The sequence below is a fragment of the Natrix helvetica genome (assembly GCF_964273705.1).
Source record: "Natrix helvetica genome assembly, chromosome: 4".
Taxonomy (NCBI): domain Eukaryota; kingdom Metazoa; phylum Chordata; class Lepidosauria; order Squamata; family Natricidae; genus Natrix; species Natrix helvetica.
This window is the reverse complement of record NC_138550.1, coordinates 24880353-24902450: the sequence shown is the minus strand read 5'-3', so window position 1 is coordinate 24902450 and position 22098 is coordinate 24880353. Positions and strand designations below refer to the sequence as shown.

Sequence of the window (22098 nt, the reverse complement as noted above, 5' to 3'; positions counted from 1 at the left end):
CCTGGCATGCTCACTAGGGAATTCTGGGAGTTGACGTTCACACAGCTTAAAGTTGACGTGAATGGGAAATATATTGCAAAATGTCACGTGATGGCAATGTGATGGGCCGAGTTTGACACCCGTGACTTAGAAGAACAGGAGATTGGGGATCACATTTGGTCTCCAAGTAGCACATCAGGTATTGCGGTTCAGAAACCTGAAGTGGGTAAAGCAAAATTAAAAGCCAAATTAATTTAATTTACATCTAATTAAAATGGACCCAAACTATTGGTTAATGTAACACCTCCCTTTTCCAGATTGTGTCTGCTTGTTATACAAAATAAATCTTGTGGGGAAAAATTGATATGACAGCTGGGTTAAAGTTTGAATTGTTAAAGATACTGTACTTAAAACATTTCTTAAAATAGCAACTAAATAAATATATGTGCTGAAAGAAAAAAGTGCAGTTTTCACTGCATTAATCCAGATTGTAATGGTTTTGAATAACCCAGAATTGCACAAGTCCTGAAATGTATTTGAGATTTTGGCCTTATTGTGGTGCTGCATAATCTTCCCACTAATAGAGGCCTTCAGATCGCCACGGTGACCTTTAAAGGCCATATGACATGAGGCAGAATTAATTGTGTTATAGCCACTGATGTATTGTGCTGATGTTTGTGCATCTCTCAGCACAGGGGATGTCATAACTTGCTTTGCTCAATCATGCCAGTGTCTCATTAGCACAACAATTAGATTGTTTAAATCTGCAATTCCAAAGTATTCTTTCTTGTCTGGCTCTTAGGATGAAATGAAATCTGCCTGCAGCTGTGACTCTTACTAGAGAAGGCAGCAACTATCCTTCACTTAAATCAAAGGTCATGAAGAGTAACTGCTCAAGAGAAGACTGCATTCACTTTCCTGCAAAATGGCATTGCTGTTGCTCATTACAACCTCCTACTTTCTCGCCAGTTCTATTATGGTAAACAAAAATTTAAAAATCTCAACTTCTCGAAAGAAACATGGCTGCTCATTTAACTTCATCCCTGGGTGAAAGTATTCCGCACTGCAAATTGATGCAGATCTTGCTTGCTTCAAATTAAAAAAAAGAACCAAAATCACAGAATCTTGGGGAAAATGCAATTTATTTTGCAGCTGACATTTTGTGGATTCCTTCTGCAACTCTCATTGTTTCACACACGGACCACATTTGAAAAGGCAAATACAAAGGCATATTCTGCAAGGCATGCAAATGTGAGAACAGTTTGTATAGTGGAAAACAGAATGGCATCAGTTTATTTCAAAGTATAAAGTAGGGCATTTGAAAAAAACAACATCGATGTCAGTGATTTGCCTGTTTTGTGTGTATGTATACAATATTACATCTGGTACTATGTTTTGAGAAATACATAAGAACATATTATACATACTAAATAATTGATTTTATCACTGTAAACAACTTTATTTTAAATGCCAATATGATACAAAACAATTCAGCTAAACAGATATTTTGCGTTTTATTATATAAACTCTCTGGGCTGAGGATAACCACCATGTGGTTGAATCTACACTCTGAAGAACAACTTGAGTTTGATTGACTGATAGATATATAAAATCAGTGGACATTTTGATGTAAAATCAGACACATTACTTTTTATCTTATATTAAAAGCGAAGTAAATAAACCAAAAAGAATAGGAAACTACAGGAACTAAACCCATGGTAAGTTCTGTAACTTGCAGGAAATTATTCTTCTCCTACCACAAATCTGCTGGTTGGGTATAATAAATCACTTTCTTGTAGGATGAAAAAAGCTGTATTAAATCAAAACCACAAGAGTCTGGGAGCATTAGATTTATGGCAATCTAGGGGGAGATTTATGCATCCATTTCAACCTTTTTTCTCCAAATATTGATTGGCTAAGTACAGACATCTCTTCTGTGCTATCTCACCTTCAATTCTACAAGGATTTAAGGGATGAGCAATAGTGGAGAGATAGTATTGGTTACAGCTTTTATATACATTTGAAAGTCACTTCCAAAAAAGACACCCAGATAATAATTGAAGATTCCAGCAACAGACATCAGGAACAGAAAAAATATGACGCGTTTTCCAAAGATGTAACCAGGAGTGCTTAAACGAGAATGGAAGGACGTTATTAGTTCATTAGGAAATACCAAAATCTCTCTATCTGTTATCAAAGCAAGATCCATTTGAATGCAGTATAGCCTTAGACATTTTGGGAGTACGCTTTTGCATGAACCCACATATCTATAGCAGAGCTGTGAAATTAGCACATCAATTTGATGCACTGCATTTTAAAATATATAAGGATTGATTTAATATGCCTCTTAATTTATGTCTGCTTAAGATGACTGATTGACGATTTTGTCACGGTGATTTTTTTTTCCACTAAAAAAAAATCATCACTAGAATGCAGTAAACCTGTGAAAACAGTTTTATTAAAACACCAGTTTTTATAAGAGCACTCATCCCCACCCAATAGGAGGCTGAAAATTTCAACACCACCCCTCCTGCTAATACCATAGCCTCTCATTAAAGATTGTACTTGTTAAAGGTTCTTTTTTTAAAAAAAAAACTTTTAAAAGTTGCAAAAATATAGTTTGTCTCTGCTTTAGCTGATTATCCCACAATCCCTGTGCTTACTGTTATAAGCAGTGGTGGGATTTTACCGGTTCAGATGAACTGGTAGCTCCGCACATCAGCTGGGAGCGAACTGGTTCGCTCCGATGATGAAGTGAGCCCATTTGGCTGCCCCTGCGCTTAGCTCACCTCAGTGACGTGCGGTGAGGTTTATGGCTGGTGAGGCTGGTGACGTCTTCAGGAAGGCGGGGAATAGGACCATGTTTGCTGGAGGCTGAGGCTGCCTCATCCTCCAGCACACGTGATCTCATTCCCCGCCTTCCTGAGCGCGCTCCGCCGGCTCACGCTCCGCGATCCCCAACAGCAGCTGCTTTTCAGTGCTTTTCTGTGCGTCTGGCGTTTAGTACATCCGGCTATCTACCTAAACGCCAGACGCACAGAAAAGCACTGAAAAGCACTTCGCCTCCAAGCCACTTCGTCTTGATGATGTCGCCGACGTCGCTGCTGGGTGCGGCCAGACGGAGGTAACCAGAGTGGCGCCGAGGGGTCCGGGCAGACGAAAGAGCGAGCGAGCGAGCGAGCGATGGAGGATCAGGCAGCCTGATCCTCGGTCGTCATCCGCTGGACTGCCTCAGCGCCACTCTGGCTACCTCCGTCCGTCCGCGCATGGCAACCGCGGCGACGTCATCAAGCCCCTGCCACTTCTGGACGTCTATTGCAGTCGCGAGGAGTGCGCAAAGTACAGCGGAGGCAGGAAGGTTATTAGCGCTTCCGAGAACCCTCCTGCCTCCGCCAGTTGCCCAGCTGGCACCGCTCCTCCTCCTCCCTCCTCTTCCTCTTATATATATATGAAACTCCCTCATGGATATTATTATTATATATTATTATTTCATGATGAGAGGTGAGGCTCTGCCTCCCCTGCCTCCCCTGACCGCACGTCCCTGACTCACCTATATCTTCTCAGTACGGCAAAGCGAATTGCTGCACCTCAGCTGTTTTCCTCCCCAGCAGTAACGCGGATGGTACTGCTTCTAAAAACTGTCCGTGTGCAGCACACATGTGCTAAACCGGTAGGATCCCACCACTGGCTATACATTGTATATAAAACACTGCAGTGGCCATGAAACCTGTGGCACTTGACATTGGGAAAAGCAAACTGGATGAAAAATATGTTCTAGTCCCAAGAAAAGTTGATGAAAGTTGATTACTTCCTTGTAATCTAGCATTATGTTCTTCATATTCACTCTACAGAAGTGCCCACTCAGGATCTTAAATACTTAAGATGTGTTAAGTGATTTTGAGTTAAGACTTGGTTTCAGGATATAATCATATCTTCTGTTCCCCCCCATTCTGCCTTTGTGAGAAACCCAATAACTACCCTGCACATTTCTAACACCATTAGAAATAAGTTTTACTGATCTCAGCCTAGTTCCAATTTATTTTTAGCATCCTGATCTCAGAAAGGGTGTGGAATTGTCTGAATAGTGAGGAACAATGTTGGAGAGTTTGTGAAGGAGAAAGCCATTCACCTGGATGTGCTATAAATTGTCAGTTTATATATACAGTAACTCATGCATATATACAGTAACTGTATGTGACATATAGATGCATATATGTAAGTCATGCACATAAGATGCTCAGAGTTGCCAAGAACTGCAAGATGGGCGCCAAATAAATGTAATAAAAATGAATGAATATATGAATGTTGTTTGCATATGGATTTAAACCACAAAGAACTGCAGAGAACAAAAGAAGGTAGATCTATTTCCTTTATTCTGTTCATTTCCTCCTCTGCCTGGCAATTCCCCAATCCTATTTAGAACTGCAGTCATTTCACCTTTTATTTGTCAGGCAGAATTAGTTTGAGAGGGCAAATCTGACACAGCCTTTCCTGGCTTAGTTTTTTCCAGATGTTTTGCACTATAACTCTTGCAATTCCAGCTGGTTATGAGAGATATAGTTTAAAACATCTGGAGAGAGGCAAGTTAGAATTACAGAATATGGGATTAGTAATTGTAGCACTGGCAGAAGGGAGAAATAAATGCTCATAAATGCTCATCTGATAGTTCTGGAAAAAAGATAAATGATGGATTTACCTCTGGGTCCTTTCTCCCATGTATCCAACAAAGTATTTTTGTCTCACAAACAAATACATCAACCCAGCAAAGGCAGCCGCAACTGAAATAAAGAAAGAAGGAATCTGATTTTAAATGGGCTGACTTCACACATCATTATAAGTTACATATGCTATGGTTTACATCAGCATCTGGTAGAAGCCACAATGATGTCATAATGCACATGATATCACACGTCCTTCTGTAGATGCCGATGCTGATTTATTGCCACAGCTGGTTGGTTTCATGTACTCTGCTAAACCATGAATCACGGTTAACTGAAGATTGCTGTTTACTGAAAACATTTTAGTAAATGTTTGAAGTATCAAACTGAAGTTTCAAAGGCAAATCACACCAAGCTGGAGAAAACTGCTAGCACTTTGGAATTTAGACTCAAGATTCAGAAGGATCTTGACAGACTTGAATATTGGACCCTAGCCAACAAGATGCAGTTCAGTAGTGAGAAAAGTAAGATCCTGCACTTAGACAGGAAAAATCAAATGCTTAGGTACAGAACAGGCGGAACCTGGCTCAATGCTCAGAAGGATCTGGTCACGGGCGTCAAACTTGCTGTTGCTGTCATGTGATGTTTCATGATAATACAATACAATAGTAGAGTTGGAAGGGACCTTGGAGGTCTTCTAGTCCAACTCCCTGCCTAGGAAGGAAACCCTATACCGTTTCAGACAGATGGCTATCCAACATCTTCTTAAAGACTTCCAGTGTTGGGGCATTCACAACTTCTGGAGGCAAGCTGTTCCACTGATTAATTGTTCTAACTGTCAGGAAATTTCTCCTCAGTTCTAAGTTGCTTCTCTCCTTGATTAGTTTCCACCCATTGCTTCTTGTTCTACCCTCAGGTGCCTTGGAGAATAGTTTGACTTCCTCTTCTTTGTGGCAACCCCTGAAATATTGGAACACTGCTATCATGTCTCCCCTAGTCCTTCTTTCTCTTAAGCTAAACATACTCAGTTCCTGCAACCGTTCTTCATATGTTTTAGTCTCCAGTCCCCTAATCATCTTTGTTGCTCTTCTCTGCACTCTTTCTAGAGTCTCCACATCTTTTTTACATTGTGGCGACCAGAACTGAATGCAGTATTCCAAGTGTGGCCTTACCAAGGCATTATAAAGTGGTATTAACACTTCACGTGATCTTGATTCTATCCCTCTGTTGATGCAGCCTAGAACTGTGTTGGCTTTTTTGGCAACTGCTGCACACTGCTGGCTCATATTTAAATGGTTGTCCACTAGGACTCCAAGATCCCTTTCACAGTTACTACTGTTGAGCAAGGTATCATCTGTACTGTACCTGTGCATTCCATTTTTGTTGCCTAAATGTAGAACCTTACTCTTTTCACCATTGAATTTCATTTTATTAGATAGTGCCCAATGTTCAAGTTTGTCAAGATCCTTCTGTATCTTAAGCCTATCTTCTGGAGTGTTGGCTATTCCTGCCAGCTTGGTGTCATCTGCAAATTTGACGAGTTCCCCATTTATTCCCTCATCCAAATCATTGATGAAGATGTTGAAGAGTACTGGGCCTAAAACAGAGCCTTGGGGTACTCCACTGCATACTTCCCTCCATGTAGATGCAGTTCCATTGAGGACTACACATTGAGTGCGGTTGGTATTTTCCAATGATATTTTCCAATGATATTGGAAATGATATTTTCCAATTTCCAATGATATTTTCCAATGATATTTTCCAATTTCCAATGATATTTTCCCCATTTGCGGAGCTGGGGTGGGCGTGGCCTGTGCGTGACGCATCTGGCCCGTGGGCCACCAGTTTGATACTCCTGAATTCTAGGTGTTCTAACTGACCACCACTTATAATTAAGTGTGTTTGCAGTTGCCAAAAAAAGCCAATGTAGCCCTAGGCTGCATTAACATCACGGGAAGTTATAGGACCACTTTATACTGCACTAGTGAGGCCACATTTGCAATACTGTATCCAAGTCTCGTCACCATGATACAAAAAAGATGCTGAGGAATAGTACAAGAGCAACAAAGATGATAAGGGCTCTGGAAGTTAAACAATTTGATAAACAGCTGAGGAAACTAGGTATGACTAGCCTAACAGAAATAAGGTGTAGGGGTGATATATGATAGCTGTCTTCCGATAATTGAGGAGCTGTCATAGATTAGAGGGGGTTGACTTATTCTCCAAAGCATTATATATTTGCATCATCATATATTTGAATCTGGAGTAGTAGTCATTTTAGTCAGAATTTAACTATCATTTGAATGAAACTTTCCATGTTTTATCTGCCAAAATTTCCTAGCTATAGAATAATTAAAGGCGTAAAAGATCGGCCAAGAAAAAGGTTGTTGGCCTACATTCATGCCAACAACATGCTATAAACTATCTCTCTATGTGTATGATATGAAGGAATATATATATATATATAATGTTGTATTTGTACTGATAAATAAATAAAGGGAGACTAGTATAGATCTATTTTGATCTAATTAGCTCTCATCAGCTAGCCATACCCTTACTGGGATTTGAACCTGGGCTGTATTATATCTTAGGCAGGAGTCTTAGCCACTAAGCCACAGGCTCTGTCCTTATCAGTTGAACCAGGGAAATAGGTATGTATTTGTGTTACAACCCCTGGTATGCCTAAATATGGGAGGAAGGTCACTACTCCCTCTTTCTGTCCTTCAGCTCATCACAGAAGACCATGCAGGCAAAAAACCATATTTTTTATTTTTAATGTTGCCTTTTTATATTTGTGTTGTATTTGTACTGATAAATAAATAAAGGGAGACTAGTATAGACCAGTAAGGGTATGGCTAGCTGATGAGAGCTAATTAGCTCGAAATAGATCTATACTAGTCTCCCTTTATTTATTTATCAGTACAAATACAACATATATATGTATGTATATATATATTAGATCTCTTCCCATAGCTTTTAAATGAAGCTACCTCACTTAGTCTTCTTGATCTCTCTAGCAGGTATCTTTCAAAAGGAAAATTTTGTATTATAATTTTGTTCTTAATCAATGGAAAGACTGGCCTTCAGAAGCTGTGGGTGCTTCAACACTGGACGTTTTTAAGAAGAGATTGGACAACCATTTGTGTGAAATGGTACAAAGTTTCCTGCTTGAGGAGTAGATTGAACTAGAAGACCTCCAAGGTCCCTTCCAACTCTGTTATCCTCAGCAACAATAAAAGGAATTTGGGGAATAAATTTTAATATAAGGCTCATGTGATGATATGAATTAGCATCTATTATTTCCCTTCCCCTTTTCAACCCATTTTTTTTCTTTTGTTATGTTTCATTACATAAACAAGCAGTTGAGGTGTGACTCTGAGAGCTTTTCAGACTGAAGGGCAGGATGAAGCAGCTGAAGAGTGGCTTGATTACCTACCTTGGCTACACAGCAGGCCAGCACACCAAAGGACAGCAAGAAAGGTAGGATACGCATCTCTGCAATTTTGGCTAAAGAAAAATTAGGAAGAGGAAGTGTGAGGGCATATTCTACTGAGATTAAGAGAATGTATTCATACCAGGGGTGAAATCCAGCAGGTTCTGAGAGGTTCTGGAGAACCAGTAGCAGAAAGTTTGAGTAGTTCGGGAACCGGTAGTGGAAATTTTGTGTAGTTCGGGAACCACTAGCGGAAATTTTGAGTAGTTCGGGAACTGGTAGCGGAAATTTTGAGTAGTTTGGAGAACCGGCAAATGCCACCTCTGGCTGGCCCCAAAGTGGAATGGGAATGGAGATTTTGCAGTATCCTTCCCTTGCCACGCCCCCAAGCAACGCCCACAGAACCGGTAGTAAAAAAAAATGTATTTCACCACTGATCCATACCCATGAAAATTTTTTAAAGTAATTAACAATTAGGGTATAAATGAAAATAAATCCTGTCTTTTCACTTAATCTATTAAGTATCTTAAATAAAATTGTTCACCGTAAATAATATTTACACAAAGTTTCGCTTAACGTAAGTCTCACTCAGTGCTCTGCCTTATATAGCACACTGTGTGACCATTGCTAAGGATGCCTAAGAGATTTGTTTAGTTTGCATTTATCCAATTTCTTGTTTTCATGATTTACATTTGTCTGTATTTTGCAATGAAATAGCCAGTAGTTACATGAATTTAAAAACTGGAAATACCAAATGCGTATATATTAAGGAAATAATGTATAAGGTGCAATATGTTAGGAAACCTATTAAAATTATGCTTATGAAGAAGTGTGTGTGTGTGTACATAACTACAATTTCAAAGTGAAATTTCAACTGAAATATTTGAAAGTAAAATTATTCTCAAGTTTAACAAGCAGAATATGGTGTATTTGTTAGGAGGCAAAGCAAAACACCCCAAAGAGTTGTTGAGAGTCATATGGTACACAAGTTTAATAATAGAATGACACGTTAATTTTTAACCATAAATTCTCGACTCTGAAAGAAGCATCTGAGCCAGGGATAAGGATGGTGCCCTCTCTTCTAAGGTTCTGGAAAGTTTGACAATCTGGCTTTGGTTTCTTGATGAAACAGGTTGAAATGGCTAAATATATAATAAATATAAAATATATAAGCGAGATACCCTGTTATCTTCATTGACTCTGTCACTGCGTTAAATGTTTGCTAGCCGAACTGAAACTAAATAGTTACTGAAAGAGTTACTGCGCAGGTCATAAGGTCTTATCTGACAATGATGTACTGCGCCTGCTCTTCACACATTCCAGAGACTTCTTTCCTTTTGATCTTTGTCCGTCTGCCAGGAAGCTGGTAGACAAACTGTTTCTGCCAAAATGTAACAATTAGATAGATTTGTTTATTTCTTTGTTTTATTATTTTTGTATTAAAGCTTGTTTTTCATTAGAATATGTTTTCCGGGATTTTATTTCTTTTTCGCACCTTAAAGATAATGCTGTTTTGGAAAAGCCGCGATCTAAGACCTCATCTAGTTCAGGGTGAAATATTTTCCTCTGACAGACTCAACCAAGAACTAGCTTAATGATTGAAGGCCAGCTTTCTAGGGCTGTTGAGGTTGATAGAAATTTTGTTTAAAATCAAAATTCTGTATAGCTTGGCTCCAAGTAATTCTCAAGGAAGCCACTTCTATAGCAGATATATTTAGCAGCCGTAGCAGATTTGAGTTCCAGAATACTTCTTTAGATTTTGCCATTCTTGTAGCCACATCTGCCACAACTAAGAGTAAATAAAGTATCTGGAAATTTTTCTCTCTTTGAACATTAATATGAAAAGGATTACTCACTTGGCAGTAAAGACACGTTCAAAAGCAGATGGACAGCACTTCTGATTCATTTTCCCTGGGTTGCTTTTGCTTTCGTGTTCGACTTTGCTTGCAAAAAACGCTGAAGTTTTTTTTTTTTTTAAAAAAATGCACAATCAATTTTTGTTGTAGGTTTTGCTTTTTCTTGATGTAGAATACCAAAGTTACTAAGATACTTGAATATAATTATAATATCAAAAACAGCAATGTGAAACATTTGTATTAAGCACGCAGTTAAAATTATTAGTTTTTCTACTAAAACAGCAATCTGTTGAACTACGTGAAAATATTTCCATGACAATATAATAGCTAGCTAGCAAAATGTCAGTATGAAACAGAAATATTGCATTGCAACAGATAAGTTTTTTTAAAATTCAAAACAGTATGGTTAGATATAATAAATGTACCCAACCTATTAAAAGCCTTCTTCCCATCCCCTCAAAGTCCTGCTGTGCCACCCCATTGTGTAGTGGCGGGGTGTTTATTGGAGGAGTATATTGCAAGAGTATATAATCTCAGCAAGGTCATTCAAGGTGTGAAGGTCATCTTTAGCTGTCCAGCTAAAGCAAGCAAGCATTATAATGGGCAACAGCGATATAGGAAGGTGCTGGGAGCAGATTATAATTTTAGGGACAATGGCAAAGGCATAATTTCATACTGTGTGGGAGAAGGTAGTGGTAAATCACTCCTGCACTTTATCAAGAAAAATCACATGGATAGAGAATATAAAATGATTGGTAATATAGTGCTGGATAATAGACCTACTGGGTTGGATAGCACTTAACAAGGAACAGGGAAGAACTGAAGCTCACTTAGAAACAAATGATGTTTATGGGGGTAGCTAGAGTAAAGCCTTTGAACTATCTAGTTGTCCAGGTTACCATGCAGAAAAATAAAACCTCAAGGTTAAAAGACAGAATTACAATGTGAATGTGGAATATAAGAAGCTTGAATATGGGAGGATCCAACAGGAAGTGCTCCAACTGGACAGATGTGGGAGATGTGGGCTCCTAAGAGTCTCCATGAACCCTGTCTGACAAACCACCTCCAAATATTCTTTTGAATCTGAACCCCCAATGGAGGTGGGGGCGAAGAAGGGCAGCGTCTCATCAGACCCTGAGAGAGGCAACAGATCTCTCTTGGGTTAGATATTCGCCTATGAATCGGAGTCAGGGCGGCAGCCTCCATAGCAGACAAGATGCTGGTCTTTTTGTCAAAATAAGTTTGGAACAGGCGGAGACCAGGAGAGATAAAAGACCTGGTAAGAGAATTTATGTAACCCACAACTATAAATTAAAACTGGAAAAGGCAAAGAAATTTTCAGAACATAAATAATACCGATGGTCAGATCGGGACTTTTTTTTTTCCTAAAAGAAAAACAAGAAAGGAAGGTGGAGGGTTGTAACACCAGCCCCACTGGAAGTTCTTTGTCTGCACTTTCAAACAGAAGAGCAGCTACAAACCCATATAATTACAAATGTTAAATTTGGTTTTAGATCTTAAACAGAAGATGGGATATTTTTACTTTGTTTGAATTCCAGCTAAAATAATCAAGAAAAAAGCACCTCTTCTTCTGAACCCATTCAATATATACTCTAATTTGGTCTCGGATATCAAATAGAAACCAACTATGTTGATCTCTTTTTTCTCTGATAACGGATAACCTAACCTTGACTGTGTGAGAAGTTTTAACTAATCAACTACCATAAATCAGAAGTTGCAAGCGCAGGAGGCAAAATAGACAGGTATCCGAGTCTAGCTCTTTATAAGCTTGTTCTAATTGATATGTTTTAAGCAACTGTGGCTGATCAGAGATGGAAGGTAACAGGGGGAAGAATTACAGAGGTAAGAACTGGAAAATGCTAAGGTTTCTTCTTTCTCTTTTTTTCCTTCCCTCCTTCATCTTTTTATGTTACTGCAAAGATTAAGATGGCCCTAGCATCACTTCCAGTCCCACAGTAGCTAAAACTTAAGGTGGATCAGAGTCTCAAAATAAGGCTTTGTATAACTAACTGCAATCTTGGAACTGGATATTAAGAAAGAACAAAAGACCAAGATGGCTCCCATTGTTCTCCCCTACAACAGTGGAAGTGGACAAATTTAAGGTGAACCAGAACTTTGAATTGTATAGCTAATTCTAACTTTGGAACTGGACATCATGGAAAGCTGGGAACTTGAAGAATTACGTGAAATTATAAAAAATATGTATAAATCATTAAAAGCATGAAAATCAAGCCTAAATAGAATTCTGAACCCAAAGAAGCAGATATCTAAAGAAGAATTCAAAGACCTGGGGAAAGTTGGGGAGAGTGGATATGCCAAAGCAAAGAGAAGGGAGAGGGCAGAAGCAGAGAAGTGGGAGAAAAGACTTACTAGGAAAATCAGACAATCAGAAATTTTTATGTGGGAGAATATAAAACTAAGATAAGGGTTTTATTTCTAAATATGACAGCAAAATGGAATTGCTAATTGATTGAATGTAATAATGGAAAGATAATTAAGCAAAGGTTGAAATATATGGAATATGGATAAATATGATATTGATATTGATGTGGGGAGTTTGTGGAAAACATGACAATAAAATGGAGTTGCTAACTGGTTGATTATAATAATGGAAAGATAACTAAACAAAGGCCAAAATATATGGAATGTGGATAAATATGAAACTGACATGGGGAGGTAGGAAAGCAGAGGTTTGCCATTCACTTTTATACATGATAATTAAACTGAGTGGCAAATTGACTGGAAACGACAACAGAAGGACAACTAAGCATCGGTCAAAATATATGAAACATGGATATACATAGAACTTTTAAGATGATGAAATAAAGCGAGATGTTTACCGTTTGTTATACTATACAATAGATTAAGGGAATTGAAATGAATATTGAACACCGAGGTTTGCCATTCATAGACAACTAAAGGTAATCTAATCCAAGACATGGAAAAACTGGAGAGGGAACATGAAATACATTTATAATGGGAAACTATTGAGATTTAAAGACAGAATCACAAATTGGGGGCGTGTAAGGATGTATAATTATATAAAGATAATGATAATAGCTGGGAATTGTAACCAGATCTACATCTCAACCAAAATTAGGCTTGGGTGTGTGTGTGTGTGTTTAAAAGTACAATGACTATATATGTATACTTTTTTGTTCTATTTTTCTTTTCTTTTTTTAAAGAAGGAGAATATATGTTTCAAATTAAATATGTATATTGAAAAGGAACTATAAATACCATCAACATAAAATGGAGCTTGCTCAGAAGCTGAAATACACCAAGCAAATGAGATGAAGAATGGGAAGAAAAGGAGAGAGGTAAGGGAAGGAGAGAGTGATAGGAGAGAGGGTAGGAGGGGGGAAGAAGAGGAGAGAAATGAGGAGTGGAAAGGGGAGAGAGGAGAAGGAGAGAGGAAGGGGAAGTAGAGAAGGGAAGGAGGACAGAGAGAAGAAAGGAGGTAGGGAGGGGGATGAGAGAGGGAGAAGAAACTGAATGCACAAATATAGTGTATGGAGCAGAAGAGCCAATAACTGGGTTTTTTTTTTCTTTTTCTTTTGGAGAATTGATGGTAAGATGAATTGATATAAACATTTAATAATACAATATGATATTGGCTATGTAATAGTATAAATGTGATTATATGTTATGAAAATGAAAAATAAAAAAACTATGAAAAAAAAGAAGCTTGAATATGGGAAAGTTCAAAGCAATGAAAGATGGAATTAACTCACCTGCTCAATTCATTTGCTTAATACGTAAAATGGGACAAAATTCACTTAACCTCTTGCTTAGCAATGGAAATTTTGGGCTCAACTGTGGTCGTAAGTCAAGGGCTACCTACATCGAGAAGTTTCCAGGCTGACATTTCTGCAGATAGGGAAGTTTGAAAACCACTGCTGGCAAGATGCTAGCTCACAATTATATATCCATCTGCATGCAAAGAACAATACTGAACAGAAGAAGGAAGGAAGAGAGATACTAATTTGCTCTATTGAGAAAAAGCAATGATTACTAAGGAATTTTGTCACTTCCCCTTAACTGATGCTTGGCAATGCCCCAGGGGCCACCTTCTTCATGTCTGCATCAAATAGCCTTTGTGTCATCCACAGCACAAAGAGCTGAGGCAGCTTAAAATCACCATTAGCTGTGTTCCTGTTAAAGTAACATTTTCCCTCTTCTCTTGCCATGTTTAGCTTGCTTTACGGATGATATGATTGCTGGTGCAGCAATGGGATTGAATCAGGGGTGGATTCCTACCGGTTCTAACCAGTTTGGTAGAAGAGGTTTGTCAAATCTACCATACCAGTTAGAAGAGGTTCCACCGGTGAATCCGGAAGTAAGTTCCAGAACGCCTGCCCCGGCCCTGTCCAGTCAATCAGTGAGCAGGCTGGAGTTGACCCGCCTGCCTCTAACACCCATTTAAAAGCTCGGCGCCAACAGCCAACATTCCTCTTTTGAAAAGAGTCTTTCTCGTTCCCAAGCAGCTTTCACATCACGATTGCTGCTCGGGTCTTCCCTTCGCTTTGTTTCGCCTCGCCTTCCAGCAGCTTCAGATCTTCCCTCGTGAAAGTTGCGGGCTGACATACGCCACGTAGCTGAAAGGGGCGCGGTGGCAGCGGGAAGCTAGCGTATGCCCGCCCGTGGCTTTTGCGTGGGAAGGCCTTCAAGCCTTTCCTCGTGAAAACCGCGGGCTGGTGTACGCCACATGGCCGAAACAGGGTGGCGGCAGTGGAAGGCTAGTGTACACCAGCTCGTGGCTTTTGTGAGGAAGGCCTTCAATACTTTTAAATAAAACGATTTAAAAATATTCTATCCACAATACATCTAAAAGTATTGTGTATAGAATATTTCTAAATGGTTTTATTTTAATTTATTGAGTATAGAATATTGTAAATGGTGTTTAAGGATTTTTAAAAAATTATTTATAGAATAACTTTTAAAAAATATTTTTAGGGAATTTTTATTTATTTATTGTTTATAGAATATGTTTATTACAAGAAATGTTATTCCTTTTTGCAAATGTTTTATTTGTGATGCAATATGTTGCTTTTAAGTGCGCAACTTGGTGCATGGTTTATGTGTCTCAAAGTGGCTGCTTTTCCATGGGCAGGCCAGGTTGGTGCAAGGCAGCTTTGCCAGATTTTGGTGTTTCTGTGTGATACCTGGTTGTTTAGGTAATTGTGGTTCCTGGTTCTGTGAGCTTCCTGGCACTGTCCTTTATAATTTCCCACAATACCTTGATGGTTTTTATTCCAGTGGCTTTGTCTTTCCTGTCCTTAGGGTTAGGGAAAAAACTGGTTTCATCTGCAGTCTTTTGGGGGGAAATTGATATTTTTTGGTGTTTTCCTAGCACTGTTATAGTTTGTGTGTGGGGGTGTGTAATGTCCCACAGTTATCTACACATTAATAATGATCAAGTACTAATAATATTTTCTTACACATTTTAGTGACCTTTCCTTATATAATTGGTGTTTTCTTTCATACTTTTAGATTTCTAATTTCTGTTTCTGTTAGTTAGCAATTGATAAAACAAATTCCACGTGAAAAAGTATTCGAAGCCTTCTTGGTTTTAATTGTCAATTTATTCATTCCTGCACATTCTAATATTTATTCATGTTCATATCTTTTCCCCCCACTGTTGCGCAAACACAATTCCAACAGCTGTTAACATGTGTAAAATTAAATATGTATTGTATTCCCTTTGAAATGCCCAACCAAATATTATTGGTTTTAAATCCATATCTTGCTTTACCATTGCTTCTAACCATGACACCACTAACTCTTGAATAGCTACTTGGTCTGTCCTAAGTACTGAACCTAATTCATATATTCCTGTTTTTTGAACTGAGGAATAAATTTCAGAAAAAGAAATCTGTATTGCTCTGTGAATCTACCTATGACATTCATTCTTGATCTAACTTCTTAGATGAAAAACCATATCTTTCCTCTTTGTTGGGGGACATCCTTCCTGAAAAGACTGTACATTGTTGGGTGAAAACAGAGGTCCCTTCTGTTACCTGTAGTGTAGTCCTCAGCTTACAACCACAATCGAGTCCAATATTGTTTTATTTCTTCTGCAGTTAGTATTAACAGGATGAAGAGCCAACAGAGTATGACCGCTAGGACAGTCATCTTCCTCCTGTAAGTAGCTCTTTTATTGTTTTGTATACTTATTTTAATCTTATTTAAGTAGTAAGTACACAAAATAATAAAATTCCTTTTTTATATGTTTTTGTAGATCATCCATTGGGGCAAAGGATTAAGTGACATCGTCTTGGCCACTCCCACCTGTTCACATGACTGCCAAGCCACTCCCATCTGGTCACATGACTACCAAGCCACTCCCACCCAGTCACATGGCCGGCAAGCCACTCCCACACAGTCACATGGCCAGCAAGCCACTCCCACAAAGCAGGCCACACCTACAGAAGAGGTTCCAAAAAAATTTGAAACCCAGCACTGGATTGAATCTATCCAGTTCAGAATGGCATACACTAGTCCTGAATGTAAAGAGATGGCACTAATCCTGTGCCACCCAGAAAGTGAATTTAAACAAGGAAAGAGAACCTGGCTTGCCAGAAGCATATTCTTATTTCTGCCATCATTAATGTGCTTTTTTATTGCTTCTGCCAACATTGGGTTTGGCATGGATGTTCTTTAACTTTTTGCTTCCTTACTTGATAGATTATGTGCCATTAGATCATTTTTTTTTATTCCTAGCGACCACATTTTCTCCCTGACCTAGTCTATCCATCTTGCTGCTGGTCAACATCTTCTCTTTCCTTCCACCTTTCTCAGCCTTACAGTCTTTTCCAGAGATCTGGATCTTCAAGGCCTCTATCAAGGATGAATTCTAAAACGATCACTGTGATCAATATCAAAGCACTGGAATGTCTGTGTGTGGGGGGGGAGTGTTGTATGTTCAACACTGTTCCGATTTTGACATACTAAGATGCCATTTGTCATTACTGTTGTTATTATGCTTTGATGACTCATAATCAATGACGTGCTGTGAGGTTTATGGCTGGTGAGGCTGGTGACGTCATCAGCGCGAGCCGCAGTCCCCTTCATGTTGACTCAGGAAGGTGGGGAATGGGACCACGTGTGCAGGAGGGAGGCTGAGGCTAGAGGAACCTCCTGCACACGTGGTCCCATTCCCAGATCACGTGTGCAGAAGGCTCCTCAGCGCCTTTTCCCTTTTCCCTTTTTTTATTTTCATGATGGGAGCGGTGAGGCTCTGCCTCCCCTGCCTCCCCTGCCTGCACGTCCCTGCTCACAATCACTATTACTATCTAAATGGGTGTTTCTCAGATACTTCCAGAACATTGCTGGTTATGAGGTCAAAACAGCACTGCTCTTTGCTTGCACTTTTTGCTTTTTTTCCTTGATCACTTGCTTTTTTGGTCTTTACTTAATATTAGTTTGTGTTAGTTTTTAACATCTTATTTTGCTTCACCCCACATTCTAGTCTGGATGTGGAATCTGTAATCCAGGCTATGTTTGAACATAGGTTTATATGTAGGGTAAAATGATAAATCTATACTCAGAAAAACCCAATTGCCTGATCCTAGGTATGGAGCTGAGCCAGTTCTGACAGGTTCTGGAGAACCGGTAGCGGAAATTTTGAGTAGTTCGGAGAACCAGCAAATAGGCTGATACTGCCCTCGCTGCCTCCCAGACTCCCAGACGATCTTCTTTTGTTGCCCTGAACAGGAGAATGGAGCTGGAAAACAGGTTAGTGAGGTGGGGTGGGAATTGAGATTTTGCAGTATCCTTCCCCTGCCACGCCCACAAAGCCACACCATGCCCACAAAACCACGCCATGCCCACAAAGCCACTCCCATAGAACCGGTAGTAAAAAAAAATTGAATTCCCCTACTGGTATGGAGGAAGAGTCCTCCTGAGCATGAATTTGGAAAAAGCTCCCTTCTACTTCATCCCCTCCTTAAGCAAGTGGCTTAACGCTTCTAAACCAGGATCATCACATTTTAAATGGGATGGGTGAGATAATGGAAGCAGAGGATTCCCAAGTTCCTTTCTATGAGTTGGCCCCAGGAAAAGGAAAGCTGGTCTGATTTCTGTCACATAAGAATATTAAGAATAACTATGGGATCGCATAGTTGGTGTTGGACATGCTTTTTAGGCCCGGTGGAAACACTTTAATGCAATTATCTAAAAGATCAATCTTCTTTTTTAATTTTCCCCCTTCCCCTCCGTCCCCTAAACAACCAAAGTCCGTCTACACAGTTGCATCACAACTTCCTGAAAAGAAACCTCAACTTTCTTTCCAAATGTTGCACTTCCTTTGTCTATGTTTTGCACTCATATCTCTGCATCCAGTTCAGATTGATTCACAAAACCAGAGCAGTGGTGGAGTTATGTGCCACCCACCCTGTGCATTGACATACCCTTAAGGTAACAGAAAATTCAGCTACTGCTGCCTGTAGAGAGTATTTCTGAGCTCATCTGAACTTTATTTGCACCTATCTTATGAAGCCTGGATTCCGTTTGTTTTTTAAAAAAAATTAAAGGCAGTTTTGAATAACATTTCAGGGGAGAAGCACGATTATGATGGAACTTAATCAGGAAGTCCAACAGGATCCATCTGCTCTACCCAAGAATGTTTTCTTTTACAGTCAGACCTCATTTCACAAACCAGCAAGATATTTACCGTACTTTTCGGAACCGTATCGTAAGATACACTTTTTCCCCCCTAAAAGAGGGTGGAAATGTTGGTGTGTCTTATACAACGAATATAGCCATTTTTGGCTTCTGGAAACCACACCCTGCGTGTCCTGTTTTTGCCAAAAACAGACTTGTTTTTCACAAAAACGGGGCACGCAGAGGGGTTGGGAGGCCTGCAGAATGCTCTCTGCAGGGCATGGGGAGGGTTGGGGAGAGCAAAAATGTGATGTGTGGGGGGTTTGGGAGGCAACAATGGGTCTGTTTTTTGCAAAAATGGGCGTGTTTTTCCCCCCTCCAGCACCCAAGAGCACTCTACAGGACCCCAAACCCTCTGCGTGTCCATTTTTGGTTTAAAAAACTGGGCAAAAAATGGGCCCATTTTTGGCCTCCCAAACCCACCAGAGTGCAGTTTCTGCCCTCCCAAACCCCTAGGAACATTCTGTAGGCCTCCCAAACCCTTCGCGTGCCCCGTTTCGGCAAAATATGGGACACACAGAGGGTTTGGGAGGCCTGCAGAGTGCTCCTCGGGGCCGGCGAGAACAAAAACTGTTTTTTCCTTGTTTACCTCTTTGAAATCTTGGTATGTTTTATACTCCCTTGGGTCTTATAGTCCGAAAAATGCGGTATATCATATAACTGTCTCTAAATTTTAGGAGGACCCTAACTCTAGCACATTGGTCACCCTTCGATGAGTCCACCATTAATTGCAATGCACTATTATGTTTTCTATTCTGTTTTATTTTATTTTAATGTTTTAATCTTTATTGTGGTCTGTGACCATAATAAAAGATTGAATTGAATCAATCAGCAGAGAAAGACTGGTATCTCTCTTCTCTGTTTTAAAGTTCACTTCTATATACTTTTTTTTAGAAAGAAGAATATTTGTAGCTCAGGATTGAAATGAATGATCCTTGGTGTTCTCTGAGGTTGGTTGTTTTCTTGCAGATGTTTTATCACCCAAACTAGGTAATATCATCAGTGGGAGTAGAGCTGATGATGTTACCTTCAGTGTTTACTTAGTCTGGGTAATGAAACATCTTCAAGAAAACAACCAAGCTCAGAGAGCACCAAGGACCCCTCACTTCAATTTCTTTCTGTTCTTTAAACGATTTGGGAACATATTATATTGGCCTGTAAAAGAATGATCATGTGATTCTTCAAAAGGTTTTAAGAAAAAAATGTCAGATAAATGGTTCCAATCTAGCACTAGAAAACATTGCCCTAGGACAGGGGTGTCCAAACTTGGGAACTTTAAGACTTGTGGACTTCAACTCCCAGAATTCCCCAGCCAGCATGGTTTGGACACCCCTGCCCTAGGAAGACCCTCCCTAGCTATCTTTTCCCATGGCTGAGCTAATGTCTCCCCCACTGGTTCTTGAATCAGTTGGAAATTCTACTAGTATGTAATGTGCTGGTCCTATTCTGCTTCTATTGCCTTGTTTCCTGGCGTTGGTTGATAGAGCCTATGAGATTTTATACAACCAAGGTTGGCTTTGGATGTATTTGGAATAAGGGGGAAAGCACTATTCCAAAACTGGTTCTATAATTAGGTGCCCATTCATGGGCTGATGACTTGATGAAAGCAATGGCATGGAACTTAACAGAAATGATGCCAGGACATATTTGTGTCATGGTTAGTTGCCAATTATTGTGTCCAGTTACTTTTTCACTGATCTCATGCTACTATTTCAAGGAGTTGAACCTAAACAGAGAAGATAGAAGGCTGCTAGAAAAGTTACTTCCAATTCATTTAAAATAAAATGGAATGTACAGTATAGTTTAGTTCCTGTACCCATAAATACACATAAATTGTTTCAATACATCTGCAGTGGGGTTCTTTCTATCCCCCCCTTTTTTTGTGTGTGTATGTGTTCAGCTCTTTATCTGGAATTTTCACAACCATTTGAGTTGAATATGAAGCTTGCATGAACATCTACTGAAATTCAAGTCTTAAAAAGAGAGCATTATTAAGGCCATTATTTTACTAGCTAGGGCATATAAATGTCTAATATTTCAGCATAAGGATGGTTGCATGATTCAAAAAGATGCTGTACATGACTAGTGAGGAAATGGCCTAACCCTTCTTCCTCTTCTCATTCCCCTTACCTTCCCCGGACATTTTTATCATCTCATCTAATCCAGCAGAGAACAAGGAAATGGAATGGAAGACTTGCAACTGAGTGGTAGATTCCATGTATTACGTGCAAAAATTCTAGACTTAATTCCTGGCATTTCCACTCTAAACACCTGTAGAACTTTTCCGATCACTGTAGAGTTTAGCCAATACTAAACTCTATGTATCAACAAGCCCGAATCAGTACAAGGCAGGTGGTTGTTATAGTTATAGCTGTCTTTAGAAAGAAATACATATCCTTTTTCCCTCTGAAAAAAATGTTGCTCAAAATAAGCAGCAAGCTTCAAGAAATAAATGAAAACTATTATAACTCACTTACAAGAAACTAAAATAGTTGTGAAGAGAAAACACACATAGGGGTTGTTGTTAGTTTTAACAACAACAAAGGAATGGGCTTATTGAAAGAAAATGATGGATCATTAAAAAGGAAGTGAATTTAACGGAGGGAGGGAGGGAGGGAGGGAGGGAAGGAAGGAAGGAAGGAAGGAAGGAAGGAAGGAAGGAAGGAAGGAAGGAAGGAAACTGTTCATTAAACCCCTCTGATGCTAATCATATATTTGAGAGCTGAGGAATTAAGGCCAAGTCAATGCTTTAAGTCATGTAAATGTAGTGCCGGATAATACATTTCTAGTCCAGTTTGAAATTTGCCACATCCAACTTTTCCACAACTTTTTCCCAAGTTAATTTTAGTTGAAGGTGCATACTATTAATCCACTTTAAATACATAAAAGCATAATATTAAAACTGCTGAGTTTAACCCATGAAACCCTCTCAACACTGAAGAAAAAGAAAAGCGAATAGCTGGAAATTTTCAAATAATATCAACAGGCACGAAGGCATTCAGAAACAATCCACGAAAATACATCAATCCACCCACCCAAAGCAAAATATATCTTTCTTTCTTGGGTTTGTATACAATTCTTGGTTTCGTACACAATCTTCAGTCTTACCATTTTGGATGACACTTAGGAGGGTGACAATCACCAGAAGAACAATGTATCCAACCATGTCTTGGTCCATGCTGACAGCTTGACTTGCGAAGGTTTTCTGTGCAGTTCTCTTTGGCAACTCAGCTACACAAACCACACAAAGAGGAAGTTATTGTCTCCCTTATCTTGCATAATGGAATTTTTTTTTATGGCTTCACAAGCCTGCAATTGAATAGTGTGTAATATATTCAGTTCAACTGTTTTCATTTATGAATACAATCAACTGAGCAGCAGTGAGTTAAAGAGCTCTCATTCCATTTTCGCATCTTTCATCTGACAGTCCATTGTTACCATTCCCAAGGATGTACTAATTACAATATATCCTGACATGTACAATTGA

The 22098-nt window shown here is 39.3% G+C and overlaps 1 protein-coding gene across 1 annotated transcript; it reads right to left on the bottom strand.

Annotated features, from left to right (window-relative positions):
- Positions 1–1087: 1087 nt before the first annotated feature.
- Positions 1088–21838, bottom strand: ALOX5AP (arachidonate 5-lipoxygenase activating protein). The gene is made up of 5 exons (XM_081952850.1): positions 21720–21838; positions 9927–10026; positions 8074–8144; positions 4676–4757; positions 1088–2108 (listed from the first exon to the last, which is right to left on the bottom strand). Exons 1-5 carry the CDS (start codon positions 21787–21789, stop codon positions 1946–1948), a joined length of 486 nt encoding a protein of 161 aa, XP_081808976.1. The 5' UTR covers positions 21790–21838; the 3' UTR covers positions 1088–1945.
- Positions 21839–22098: the final 260 nt, after the last annotated feature.